The following is a 15104-nucleotide window of genomic DNA, read 5'->3' as shown; positions in this document are numbered from 1 at the left end:
TTGCTATGAACAGCCATAACAGCCTAAAAACAACTCCAATAGCAACATTCAGACACTGACACTGAGAGGATGGGAGCAAGATTTGGGTATCTCACTTACCCCACTTGAGTGGGACAGAATCTGGAGGAGTTGGTATCATGTCCAGATTTAGAGTAACATAACTGAAATATTGCATAGCACACAAACACTTTAAACTCTAGACACCTTCTAGATCCAACCCTATCAGGCCTATGCTGGACTGGCTGTGGTGAGCTGGGCACCCGCATGCACTCTTTATGAAACTGTCGATGCGTTACGGCCCTGTGGGATAAAGTCAGAGATAAACTTAGAAATTTAGAACATCAATGTAGTTTCATGTCCAGCTACATACTTGTGGGGTATATTGCACAGTGACCCATCACTTGTTAGTCTGCACAAAACATTGCTACTGGCCTTGCAACAAAATATTTAAGCTGTTGGAACTAGAAAGTCAGAAGGCTTGTTGTTTTAGCTTAAGTAATAGGCTGGAGGATTTTCTGTAACTTTTCATTTTGGGTGTGGCTGGACTGCCCTGGTATATTCACATAGAGTCGGTGATGGCATATGGGTCACAACAAGGTCATTCTTGGACTTACAACATGGTCTCCTTTCTTTGTAATGAAATTCTTTCTTTGTTGGATTCAGTATGCCAGTCTGTGTCCCATCTTAGCAGTGCATATTTAAGAATGAATATAACTTTGAAAAAAAGTCTTTTCATGTATTGGAGCAAAGTATGTGTTGAGGTAACATCATTTGCATCGATGTGGTAACATTATGTGTGAAAGAGAAATACAGGCATAAAAGTATTTAACACTTACTTGTTCTATATGTAAAAGCTCTGCCTTTTACTAAATGTCTCTGACAATCGCAGCCCAATTCATACTCTATGTATTCATAAAACCATAATTAATTATACATTCTGCATTTGCAGTTATTGTAAATAAAATACTTTTGTTTCTTCAAGATCAGATTGAATATTTATCTTGAATACATCTCTTTCATCATCTTTAAAAAATCTGAATAACATTTTTCAGATTATTGCTACAACAACATCTTTACATTAGATGCACCAAAATGGCTGTTATACAGGTTACAATGAGAGGTTACCTAAGATAAAAGAATGGTGGTGTCCCTTTAAGCAATCACAGACCTGTGAAGGTGTTATATGTTGTTAAAGAATGATGTGTTGTATGGGATAGTGGTTAGGTCTATAGAAATGTCAAGTATAATTTTGGTTGATGGTGTTGCTGCTTCCATTTCATATTATTCCTATCATTCCCCAGACCGAGGAAATACCCTGTAGAGGGTACAGCCCGAGACTTGGTCTGCCCCATCATTCTCCAACAATCTAACCCTCTACTCGAACAAGAAGAGGAAAATACTGATGATAAAGCTGATAAGTACTTCAAAGACATCATAAGGATTGGTGAGAACCTAGATTTCATTCTGTTTTTCTAATTTTATCAGTCACCTGTGTGACTGTTACACAGGAATTCACTATGATTACAGAAAAGGTTCTGTTGTGTTAGGAAGGTAACAGCGTGGTGGATTTAATGGACCCTAAAGACCCAGTTTTTTTTTCAGTGGATGAGAGAATAAGGTGTGTTGATCGTGTCAAAGGCAGCGCTCAAATGTAAAACCACTAGGATCCTTTAAAACTTGAATGTGTGCTATGTCTGGTAAGTTCTAAAGCCCATCTAAAAACTATTAAAGACATCATTATGATTCATTATTTTAGTTTAAATAACCCTCTTTATTCTCTTAAATATAAAAAAAGTAATTTACAACAAGTTCTGTAAACGTGAAAAATTTGCCAGAAATTGTGAACTGTTATTGATTCAAAGAATAAAATAGATAAAATCTCTGTTAGGAAATGTTTTATCTAGTGCTGAGATGTCAATGATTGGAAACTGGGAAAGTGAAGCATGATTATTGTTAGAAGTGAGAAGATTTCGGCAGTCAGATGAGACTGCCGTTCGAATGCTCTATATTTTCTTAATGAAAAGAACAGTAAATCTCTTTATCAGTCAATTTTGGATGTGAGAACAGATTGTTGAGAAAATAATAGTAAGTAAATCAAAAATTAATAGAAAGAAAATGTCTTTCTGTTGGAGCTGAAGACACAGTTGACTTGTGGTTGTATGATGGACCTACAGAGTGGTGGTTCCTCTTAGTTCCAAATGCGAATAAAATGCTCACAATATAGAGTCCTGATTACAGTTTGCACACACTTCTGCACAGTTATACAATAACTTGTGCAATATCATAATTGATCTCAGAAGGGTGAAAGCTGATTCAAGGGCAGCCTGCCAAGCACACTTGACTGCAGCTCTGTTAATCAGTCACCTGTCTGATTCCTGGTTTTTCCCTCGCTACACGTTTACAAAAGTCCAAAACATGCTGCTCTCCCCTCTGCCCGACCCACCCTCGATTTTATTAGTGAGATATTTTGGTAACGCCCACGAAAATGCTACAAAGGGTGAGTAGCTTCAGCTTGAAAGTCAAACTAGCTTCCTTAGACAATAACCTGCTGTGCCCACTCCTGAGTTATTATTAGATGAATGCAAACAGGCAACATCTGATTCTTTACTGGACAGAATGCTGTTCTGAGATCAGATGTATCTAGAGCCTCCACCTCTGTGTTGTTAGATTCTACACACCGATTCTAGAGTGGCTCGAAAACGTTTGACAGCCCTTACAAATTACCTGGTTTCAATAAAATGTTGGAATTAATTTTCCCCTTGCTGATGCAAACCTGTCCATGCCCAGAGGCAGAAATCTCCCAATAAGGATGTTGCCTCTGCTGCGCTTTACCTTTAGGAGTTTATAATATTTATATAAAGTGCACTTCTTGAGGCCATATATAGTGCTGCATTTTCCTCTAAAACTTCAATAAAACGATCAAATTTTATTTGTATAGCCCATATTCACAAATCACAATTCGTCTCAAAGGGAATCAGTAGGTGGCACTATGACACTGAGGAAATATTGAGAAAGAGCTGTTCAGGCTTGGTCTCTGATCATGAGACAGAAGTTTGGCGGGGATAGGACAATGCACAGTGGAGTTATGACAACATCGTCTCCGTTGGCGAAGGATGAATGTTCGCCGCACCTCAATGTTTACACGGTTTGAGGAAATGTCACAATTCTGACAATCTAATGACTTGACTGAGCTCGTTTGAGCTGTATATTGTAAAGCAGCCAGGAGCAGTTCATCAAAGTATAAAACATGTCACTTCCTGTAGCCAGCAGTTGGCGCTGTGATTTTAAGTCATGATTTCTGAGTAGATGTCATCAGGCCGGGACTTATGTCTTACATGTCTAGTTTGGACTTGTTTGGACCAAAAATTTCCGAGATACTGAACCTCATGTTTTGATTGCTTGTAATAAAAAGTCTATGCCACACCACAGTCACACCTTGTGATGAAATAAAATATACGAAGGTAGTTTATATCTCCATCTTGTTGAGATGACATTCACAGAAGTTGAAGTTGATCTGATTAAAGCCCTGGGACAAGTACGTCAAAGTAAAAATGTAGAAAAAGGCCAAAATGGCCACTTAATCCAAAATGGCGGGCTTCCTGTTGCGCTTTTCCATTTGCACCACCTTTTTTTGCTGTCTGGTCATTATACACCTGGGCTACGATTTTTGTGAAGATTGATATAAGCTAACAGAGGGGCTTTTCCTAATATGGCGCTGTTGAGCCATTTTGCCACGCCCATTTCACATTACTCCAGAATGCAATTACTTTTTGGGGTTTGAATATCCTGCAAACTTTGGTATGAATTTGAGCATGTTTGACCAAAGTCCAAAAGGGAAATACAAATCCTTCAAAATACAACAGGGCCTCCCACTGTAGGTGCTCGGGCCCTAATAATAATAACAATAACAAACTAAAATTCAGTGAAACTACAGAAGTACTCTGTAAAATAGCACAGCAACGTCTTCTCTTCATCCGGAAGCTCAATTGGTTTGCTGTGTGCAGTAAATTGATGACAGTTTTTTACAACTCAGTCTGTCCCCACCTTTGGCTTTATCACCTGGTTTGGATATCCCACCATGATCTTAAAGTAGATGGGGGGGGGTGTCATTTTGCTGTTTTAATATTGGCCATTTGATATCCAGTCCATATAAAATGCCTTGAATCGGATATCGTGCACTATGTAGTAAATAATCAGTGATTCGGTAACCCAAACCATCCAATGTATGAATCCAACCTTTTCACAGAGCACACTATGGCAACACCCCTGGAAGATGTTGGCAAGCAGGTCAGTACAAATTACTCCACTCTTCCTGTTTTTTGTCTGTTGCTCCTAACAGTTTTAAATATTTGACCACATAACATCCATATGCCCCTATGCCAGTAAATGATAGAACAATACTTTTGGTGGTGTCATTAATTAAGTAGTAGCGTAAGTAGTCAATGATGATAAGGAGAGAGTACCTGATGATATAATGTTTATCTCATCAGGTTTGGCGAGGGGCATTCCTTTTCGCTGACTTCATCCTGTCTAAGCCGGTCATGTTTAGAGGAGCCACAGTCCTAGAGCTTGGAGCGGGAACAGGGTTAACCAGTGTTGTCATGGCAACCACAGCTAAAACAGTGTACTGCACAGGTATGATGCCGTCAAACAGAAATTCAGATTCAAATTCTCGCTCATCAACTATTGAATATCTTAGTGTTTGAATATCTTAAACTTAAATTAAACAACTGATAATTCTGTGAACAGAACTGAATTGCATGGAAATATCATAAGGTCAGGTCAACTTATAGCTTTGCCTAGTTTCAATTCAGCTTCAACAGCATTTAATAAAAGATTATTTTATCACATATCATACTGATCCCAAGATCAATATTGTCATCATGTTCATTCACAGAAATCTGCTTTTAAATTTCAGCTGTTCAGAGCTTCACAAGGGTAGTCAGTGGTGGATTATAGCATCTGCCTTCATGATTAGCTCCGGTTGTACTTCAACATTTTTATTTTTCTACATAATCGGTGATGCCAAGGTGAAGCAGTGTATGGCTATTCACTCAAGAACATTTTTTGTTGATTTATTTAGTCTTCAATTCTCTATTTTAAGGTGCGCTCACCAAGTAGGAAGTGCTAACTATTAGAAACCAAGAGGTCACTGGGCCAGTAGAAACCAAGAGGTCACTGTGATAGGCAGTTTTTTGTAAAAAAAAATCAAAATTGATTGATTCACTAGGACAGAGGTCTTCAACAGGGGGTCCGCGAAATCTTTGGTTGATTAGACAATTTTTTAAATTTTTTTTCACAAATTTAAATGTCTTTCAATACACATTAACATGCATCCAACATATTGTGAGGCTGATTTGACCCTCTGCCTGACAACCTCAATCCATCCAAGATTAGATAAGTTGTGTGCTACCCATCATGGTCCGACATGTCACTAATGTGGGAGTATGTGTGCCATCCACAGATAGCTTGAGGATTCAATGTGTCTTCTATATGTTTGTTTATAATAAAAACATGAATCTGTGAATTACTTTAATAGCTCAGTGTTGTATGCAAGATGTACAGTGGGTACTGAAAGTATTCAGACCCCTTTAAATATTTCACTCTTTGTTTCATTGCAGCAATTTGCAAATATCAAAAAAGTTCATTTTATTTCCCATTAATGTTTACTCAGCACCCCATCTTGACAGAAAAAAACTGAAATTTAGAAATGTTTGCAAATTTATTAAAAAAGAAAAACTGAAATATCACATGGTCATAAGTATTCAGACCTTTTGCTGCGACACTCATATTTAACTCACATGCTGTCCATTTCTTCTGATCCTCCTTGAGATGGTTCTACTCCTTCATTGGAGTCCAGCTGTGTTTAATTAAACTGATTGGACTTGATTAGGAAAGGCACACACCTGTCCATATAAGACCTTACAGCTCACAGTGCATGTCAGAGCAAATGAGAATCATGAGGTCGAACAGTGGCGATTTTAGCCTGAAATTTCTTGTGGGGCAATTTTGTATGACGTCATGTCACCGTCACAAAAATAGAGGTAGCTGATTATTATAAGCAGTAGGCCTATATAGACCAGTAAGATATACTATGGGCTGCATTTGAGTGCCAGCAGGGAGCAACATTTCACATGCTTTAGCGCTCAGCCCGACACAAAGATGTTGCCTATAATACAGCATTAAAGTAAAATGATTGCAACAAAGTAAAAAGATTAGACAGACACATAGCTCAAATAACTTGCATAATTTATTAAATTATTATTATCAACATGAGGACGACATGCACCAGCTTCGTCTGCACAACACTTTGTGTTTTCCTCCCTAAATAAAGACGGCCTGCAACTGTTTAGAGTCATTGCTAAGTGTTGTGGATAATAGAGTTAATTTCTATATTCATTATAAATTATATATTCAAATGATAACTTATTAGAACAATGTTTATCTTGTGCTTTCTGATTTGATACACTTTAGAAAAGAACCCAGTGTTTTATTTTTCTTCTTTGCCATAAGAGACAGAACACGGTCAGCACAGCTGTGTCCTTCAGGCTCGTCCGTACCTAATAAAATGATAGGAAACATAAAAGTATGGCATTATTGTAGAGGAAGTGTTACTTATGAACAAAGTTTGTATCTTTATTTTCTGTGGATATTCAACTACTGATTTTGAATATGGTTTTGGATTAAACTGTGCACTACCAAGACAATGCATGTACTGTATGGAGTTCTTCCACATTATTAGTATTGCATAGCTTTTTCTCCAAACACACTCATCCTCATAAACTAACGCTTCTCCCTGCTTGGTGGACCGGATCATGTAGCGTGCCTGCGGGCTAGCCGCCGAGCTAAGCTAACCACCAGGTAAACGTCCCTTTGAATCACTACTTACAGATAAATACAATACTAAACTTGACAAACCTCAGAAACGGGAGCTCACATGTCTTTAGCCTCTCTACCAGGAGAACAAGCAGAACTTCAAAACGTACTCATCCGATGTGAGTGAACCTCTCCACAAACTCGGGTGGTGTCCTCTGACGAGGTAGCCTGTTAGCTCAGGTGATGCCGAACCAGAGCCTCAGCCTGTTTCCGGCTGATGCTGACGCTGGAGTCGAGTAGCTTGCTGGGAGACATCGTACGCCCATCTGAATAATCACCACTTTCCAATGTAAAGTGTGGCCTGTGTGGTTCACGCTGATTGGTACTTCCATGGCACAGGTCTGATACTTGCCCTGTTGTGCCCACAGCAGAGAAGTACGGCAAGAGGGAAGCGTTTCACAAAGCCCAGAGCAGACACGGACGGTGAGAGAAAAGCGTTTGACATAGCGAGCACACAGACAGAAACACATACGAATCAAATTACTTCAAAACAAGACTATAATGCTTGTGAGTCAAGTCTATTCACACACACATTCACGCTACTTTGCATATAAAATAAAATAAAATATATTTTTGCTACAAAGTTCAGATATGCAGTATTTAGCTTTCTGCACAACAGCGGCATCTGTTGGGGCAGTGCCCCACCTGCCCCTAGTGTAGAAACGCCACTGAGGTCGAAGGAACTGCCCAAGGAGCTCAGAGACAGAATTGTGGCAAGGCACAGATCTAGCCAAGGTTACAAAAGAATTTCTGCAGCACTCAAGGTTCCTAACGCCGGGTTTACACCGGGCGCTTACGCGAATCCCTAGCGCGCCGGCGCTTGGCTGATCACACCGGACACCTCCCTTAACTCCGCGGCGGTCATCCTGCGATTCCTCTCCGTGATCACACATACAGCTGATATTTGTCATTAACTGCAACGGCGTCCCAGCATTTTGTCTTTATACAACATGTGCCGAGGATCATACAGCTCACTGTACTTTTCCACTTCAATTATTAATTTAATGTCATCCATCTTCAAGAACTTCTCCACTGTTTGCTCCGTTCAATGTCGGGTGTCGAGGGTAAATTACGTATTCTCCACTCAAGCCTATGGGGAGAGTACGTAGACACACACCCCCCCTCTCTCTTTTTATCTTTATGACTGCTTGTGTGGCTGTAGTGGGGGCAGAGGGGGACATTTAATAATGTGATCGGTAAAATTGGTAAAATTGAAAACTCCAGGACAACAGAAGGGGAGTACAAACTATGGGATGCATATTTGATCATTTATATCATATAAAATATGTCATCAATATCGTTTAAAATCATTTTTCAGTGAGTTTCCTGCAGCGATACGCTCGCGTCAAGCGCAAAAAATAGACTCGACGCCGAAACGATCGCTGCACTGCGCTCGGCAGCCTTGGCGCAGCGCTGCACTTCAGCCTCTGGTGGGACCGGCACAAAGGATTAACATGGGAGTGGATGGGAGTCAGCTGTTATTTAAGGCATGGCGCTGCGCTTACGCGACGCTTAAGCGCCCGGTGTAAACCCGGCGTAAGAGCACAGTGGCCTCCATAATCCTTAAATGGAAGAAGTTTGGGACCACCAGAAGTCTTCCTAGACCTGGCCGTCCAGCCAAATTGAGCAATCGTGGGAGAAGAGCCTTGGTGAGAGAGGTAAAGAAGAACCCAAAGATCACTGTGGCTGAGCTCCAGAGATGCAGTACGGAGATGGGAGAAAGTTCCACAAGTCAAATGTCACTGCAGCCCTCCACCAGTCGGGGCTTTATGGCAGAGCGGCCCGACGGAAGCCTCTCCTCAGTGCAAGACATATGAACGCCCGCACAGAGTTTGCCAAAAAACACATGAAGGACTCCCAGACTATGAGAAATAAGATTCTCTGGTCTGATGAGACCAAGATTGAACTTGTTGGTGTTAATTCTCAGCGGTATGTGTGGAGAAAACCAGGCACTGCTCATCACCTTCCCAATACAATCCCAACAGTGAAACATGGTGGTGGCAGCATCATGCTATGGGGGTGTTTTTCAGCTGCAGGGACAGGACGACTGGTTGTAATTGAAGGAAAGATGAATGCGGCCAAGTACAGAGATATCCTGGAAGAAAACCTCTTCCAGACTGCTCTGGACCTCAGACTGGGCCGAAGGTTCACCTTCCAACCAGAGCCCTGACCTAAACCCAATTGAGCATCTCTGGAGAGGCCTGAAAATGGTCGTGAAGAATGGCAGAGGATCCCCAAATCCGGGTGTGAAAAACTTGTTGCATCATTCCCAAGAAGACTCATGGCTGTACAAGCTCAAAAGGGTGCTTCTACTCAATACTGAGCAAAGGGTCTGAATACTTATGACCATGTGATATTCAGTTTTTCTTTTTTAATAAATTTGCAAAAATTTCTACATTTCAGTTTTTTTCTGTAAAGATGGGGTGCTGAGTGTACATTGATGAGAAATAAAATGAACTTTTTTGATTTTAGCAAATGGCTGCAATGAAACAGAGTGAAACAATTAAAGGGGTCTGAATACTTTCCGTACCCACTGTATGTTTATAAATGGCAGTGGCATGGCCACCCTGTACCTTGCACATTTTTAAATTAAAAACATGAATATATGAACCTGTGTAATATTTGAATAGCTTAGTATTGAATGCACAATATCAGGGTAGTTATGTTTATACATGGCACTATGCCCAGTTTAATATAAAACACAATTTTATACATTATATATAGTAGGGGATCCCTGCTCCATCTCTCCTACTGTTTGGGGGTCCTTGGCCTGAAAAACGTTGAAGACCCCTGCACTAGGAGCTAAATTGCAGCTTGTGTGACTTCGGTGCACCCACCAGTCAAGTGTGCATCTATGCCCTTTCAGCACATTTCAGTATAATGTATATGATAAAACAAAGACACAGATGTCAATGTATTTTTTTTGTTGAAAGAGCTTTATTTGTTTTACAGATGTGGGAGAAGACCTTCTAAGCATGTGTAAGAGAAATGTGACATTAAATAGACACATGACTGAGCCTGCAGGTGAGAGAATGTTGTCAGATTACGTTCACCTTTTCCCTCATTTCCTTCTCAGTTACTTCCTGTACCGACTGATACCAAAGGCACTGTACACATATTAATTTGGCCTGTTGTGTGTAAGCAGTACTTCAGTATTATCTTAAAGCTCATCCTTTTCGTTTTACTTAATGTTAATGTGTGGGGAAGTTAACATTGCTCCCTCAAGTGACAAAATGTATTCCTATTTATTTAGGAAATAGAAATGAACAAAAATCTTAATAATTTAGGTCATATGTCTGTGTACTTGAAATAAAGAAATATGAATACGTTAACAATCAGGTTTGATTGAACTGCGAGACAAATAAAATAAAATGTTATTATATATCGCCAAATCACAATACGATTCACCATACAATATTACTGAGAAAAACACAACAAGCAAGCTTAATAAAGATTTTTTATCATTAGGTGGGGAAGTGAGAGTGAGGCAGTTGGATTGGCTCCAGCATTCCCTTTGTACAGGTAACACACCAACATGTCCAAGACCTGCTATGGCATAAAACCAAGAATTACATTTTAGATTTTACATTAATCTAAAATGTAGTTTTGAATTGCAAACCCCTTATGCAAACTGTCAAATGTCAAAGTACATCAGCTAGGTCGGCATACCTTTGAATGTGGCCCAGGAGGAATTTGCGTTTTCCCACCACATGCTGTATGTAAGCATGGATGATATGACTGCTCACCAAAAAGCCAAAGCATTTCAGTAGCCCCCCGGTGGCTGGGTGGTTTTAATGAGTTATTTAATAGTTTAAATGAGGTGAAATATCATGATTGACAGTTGAGGCTCATTTGTGATTGACCACTCTGTGTCCTTGGGGTTTAGATTTCAAGATGCATTGAGTACACATTGGGGTGTGTTCACAGCTGTACTTAGTGCTGTCCACATTTGATTGGATCACTAAGGATGGATGTTAATATCAGGTCTGACAGGGATATTTGTTTCCATTTGTTTAATTTTTCTAGATGCTGATGAGGAATTTAACTGGACAGAAGAGGAAGTTGCCGATTTGTACGACAACACTAGCTTCATTGTTGCTGCTGATGGTAGGTTATTGAGATGAATTACAAATGTATCAAAGAACACTCCTCTAGGTATACAGCACCATGCTTTATTGAAATAAAAAATAACCATGGCAACTGTACAATGGCACTTTGATTAATTGAGGCCTGAGGTGGTCCTTCTTTCTTTCTATACAACAGACTGGCAGGATGTGCCTTTGAAAGTCTGTTAACTTGGAATGTGTTGGGGGGGGGGGGGGGGTGCATCTGAAACTTTGTATTCTACTCATACACAGTGAGGAAACCCTTCTTGTGCATTAGAAATGTATTCCTACAGTCTTATCTTTCTGATGCGTTCGCGCATAGATCACAGCAAACATTTAGGCTAAAACCACTGTATACTGCATATCGGCATACTGATGAGTAGATAATGAGTGAATTTATTTTTTTGGTCAACTATGCCTTTAAGAGGCAGCATAGCAGGTGAACAGTCAAATTACACAGATTCATCATATCTGTGTTAGATTTGCATTGAATTTGAGGCATAATATTGTTACTTAAGTTGTGTAGATAGTTCAGTGAGTATGTCGTGTGCATAGTAGGCGGGTGAAAGGGAGAGAGTGGATGTGTGACGGTGACTGGAGCAGAGAGTTAGAAGTTAACAGTATAACAGCTTAAAACTAGCAATGAAATGCATTGGCAGTTTAGACATTTCATCGTAAATAAATGCCACAACTCTTTGGTTCCCTACTGTCACTGCTGCCCTGGGGCCTCATTTATATACCAGTGTGTAGGATTCATACTAAAAATTTACATTTGACAAAAGCCGAAAATGGTGTATGCAAAATAAGATTCAGGTTTATAAAACCGTGTGCACACACACCTGCAATTTTCCCTCTGTAAATCACAGCCCACTTGGAAACGTGCGTACATGAATCTGCCTCAACATTAGCCCTCTACACGCCCACATTCAACCATAAATGGTCAATGCAAAGCACCTTATGAATATTTAATTATCCTGCTTACCAATTGTACCACAAACAAACTTGTGGGCTAATAAACCAGAGTGGTGAGAACCTATGTTTGTACTGGGACTAGAGACATTAGGGTGGGGGACATCCTTGCTCCGTTTACAAAACAAAGACCCCTGCAATGCACCATATGCTCAGAGGCATCATTAAGTTTCAGGCTTCAAGTGGCCATAAATTTAAAGTCCCTGAGCATAATCGTAAACGCTAAGTCAACCCACAGTTGCCCTTTTAGAAACAAAAGTCTGTTCATACATCATCACATACAAAAAAAAATGATCGGTCCCCTAGGATGAAAAGACTCTAATTTTGCTCTAGTGTCACACATTGGTCTGCCTCAATTCTGTGATAACCCCCTAACAGTAATACTGCTCTCATAACCTGACCTTCTCTTTCAACTGCCCTAGTCCACCTCACACCATGTTGGCATTTCATCTACATCAGGGATGCCAGGGTGAAATTGGACAGGGGGCCAGATTTTTTTCAAGCAAGACCTCAGGGGGCACTTTCAGACTGAAAAGGCCAAACACTGACTCAACACATGGATAGGTAGGCTATTTGAAATTATTCGTGAAGGCCTACAGATCAATAAGAAATTGCATTGGCACCAAAATAGCCTCACAATGAGGCCTACAATTACATAGCCTAAAGCAGGAGACAGTTACCCTCTAAAAACTTAACATTTTTCCTATCCATGCAAGTAGACTACATATCTAAATTAAAAATGCAACAAAATAGACTAGGTGCCAACAAAACACATTTCCTATAAATAACACAAGTGTTAACTGTCAATTATTCTTATTACATTTATTGAAGGCTTGCACATGAAAACATGCCAATTAAAAGTAGGCCTAAACGAGTCACAGAAAGTAAGCGCCAGAATAAAGTAGTCCAACAATAGGCCATGTGATTGAATATCCAGTAGGAATTAGTAAAACCAGAAGGTTTTCGAAAAAATAGCCAAATATGAGCTTTCTAAAAACATTAAATTGGCTCAACAACAGATGAGGCACATTAACTTTGCCAGTCATCACCAGTCAACCCAAACCCATATTTCCACACACCCATATGCCTATATGGCACTAGCCTTGCTATCAGTCAACCCCAACCCCTTTTATTCCCTCCCAACCATATCACACTGGATTACGATAAATTAATTAAATAAACAGTCTACTTCAGCTACTTGTCAAAGCCAGACACCTTTTAACTTTCACCAGCTTGTCCATTTCGGGGGACAGTTTCTGGGCAGTGGCTATTTTCATAAAATCATTCAGATGTCCGTGCGTAGTCTCTTCACTCCTCACATCAACACTTGTCTTCTCCCTCTACTTCCTCATTCACCCCAGGGAAGCTCTGGCTGAGGGGTAAAGTGGTCGTCCTCCAACCTGAAGGTCGGCAGTTCGATCCCCAGTCTGACCCATCTGCATGCTGAAGATGCTGAACCCTGTATGGCCCCCCATAGAATAACAAAGTGCTGCGAATAGATGCACTGTATGAATGTGTGTGTGTGAATGGGTGAAAGTAAAACTGTACTGTAAAGCACTTTGAGTTGTCATAAAAGACTAGAAAAGTGCTATATAAATACAAAAAAAACAATTTACCATTTACCCCTGACCTTCCAACAAACCAGCCACCCACACAACCCCACAGCCATTGGTCAAGAACTGTCACATGTCCCACCCCGACCTGTTCACTGACCCTCAGGACATCTCACTACTTATTCAACACAGTGTACTTAGCTAGTAACGACATCTCGATCAGCACTACCGGCGCTGCTGCAGCTGAGGCGGGCAGCAGCAACAGACCAACTGACGGATTCAACCTAAAATTTAAAAAAAATTAAATTAAAAAAATAAAATTGAAATAAAGTAAAAAAATATATTCTCCCCTTATCACCCGTGGGCCAGATGTGACGTACAGTCGGGCCGGGACCCTGGCATCCCTGATCTACATTATAGAGAAGATTCGTCAGCTGGAAAAATTATTTTTAAATCTGAAGGCACTTTACGAATGTATGCCTCCTTACAAATGTTTCAAAACACTTCATGAGGATTGTCGCACTATCTACAAAAAAAGATTAGTGCATTGCTAAAAGACATTTCTCTACATGGATAGTGGCATGATGAAAGTATCAAATTTGCTTTGTGATGAATTTTTGTTATGTCATGAATTTGTGTTGCCTTTAGAGCTGCAATATTAAAGACATTCAGATTTTATTTATTTCGACAGTTTGCTATGATGATGACCTGACAGATGGCTTTTTTCGAACACTGTATCGACTCTGCAGCAACTTTACTCACGCCTGCACAATCTTCATCTCCATAGAGAAGAGGTACGGACAAAATGTTTACAGTTCATACTATGTTAAAACAAGTATCACTTAACTGTTATTGTGACAGTGTGAATTTTACCATAGGAAGCACTTTTTTGTGTCGCATGCTGTTACGGACCTATAAGAAATGGCTCGTGAGGCCCGGAACACATCAAATAAACGAATCAGAAACAACTGTTGCCACTAAATAATAACAAATGTTTATTGGTTGAAACAAACAAATATTTAGAAAGGCAACAAACCAAAAGGGTTGGAGGTTCTCGGCCAAAACAAACAAAAGAGAGGGGAACACTGAGCCAGCCATCGGCCGTCGAAGTCAGTGTTCACCCCCGAACTAAGTCTGCCTAAATAACCCACTACCTAAATGAAAGAAAAAGGTTATCCGAAAACAGGACTACCGGGAACCCCCGAACCAACTACCAACATAACAAAAGCTCAAAAGGACTTCTGGCATGGGGGAAACCGGAGCCTCGGTCTCCTCACCCGTTCACCTGCATGGAAGAATAGAGAGCGAGAAAGAAATTCACAGCCTCCTTAAGTCAGCTCCAGCTGACGAGGTGATGAGTCTCACCTGAGGACTGGCTGCGTGGAGAGAGAGAGAAAGGTGGAGAGAGGCACAAACACACACACACATTCTCACACAGAGCCCCACCTCCTGGCCACACGTATCACATGCTGCAATGGTGTTGTTTAATTTTCAGTTGTCACCATACATCAGTAAGAACCAAAATGATATTTCATCCATGATCAGAGATATATTTTTTTAACAAATGGCTGCCAAATAAGTTGTAACTGTTATGGTTAAC

The 15104-nt window shown here is 40.3% G+C and overlaps 1 protein-coding gene across 3 annotated transcripts in view; it reads left to right on the top strand.

The window, feature by feature from the left end:
- mettl22 (methyltransferase 22, Kin17 lysine) overlaps positions 1–15104 on the top strand; it is a 31805-nt gene that overhangs the window by 4584 nt on the left and 12117 nt on the right. For 2 of the 3 annotated variants that reach the window (XM_061090285.1, XM_061090284.1), the window contains exons 4-10: positions 1302–1444; positions 4247–4287; positions 4491–4635; positions 9829–9900; positions 10345–10398; positions 10903–10983; positions 14196–14298. In XM_061090285.1, coding sequence (XP_060946268.1) covers positions 1302–1444; positions 4247–4287; positions 4491–4635; positions 9829–9900; positions 10345–10398; positions 10903–10983; positions 14196–14298 — 639 coding nt within the window. The remainder of the gene's footprint in view (positions 1–1301; positions 1445–4246; positions 4288–4490; positions 4636–9828; positions 9901–10344; positions 10399–10902; positions 10984–14195; positions 14299–15104) is intronic. The other variant, XM_061090286.1, reaches the window with a different exon arrangement.

This window comes from Limanda limanda, chromosome 17 (assembly GCF_963576545.1).
Source record: "Limanda limanda chromosome 17, fLimLim1.1, whole genome shotgun sequence".
Classification (NCBI taxonomy): domain Eukaryota; kingdom Metazoa; phylum Chordata; class Actinopteri; order Pleuronectiformes; family Pleuronectidae; genus Limanda; species Limanda limanda.
Note: the sequence above shows the minus strand (reverse complement) of the source record. Positions and strands in the feature narration are given on the sequence as shown.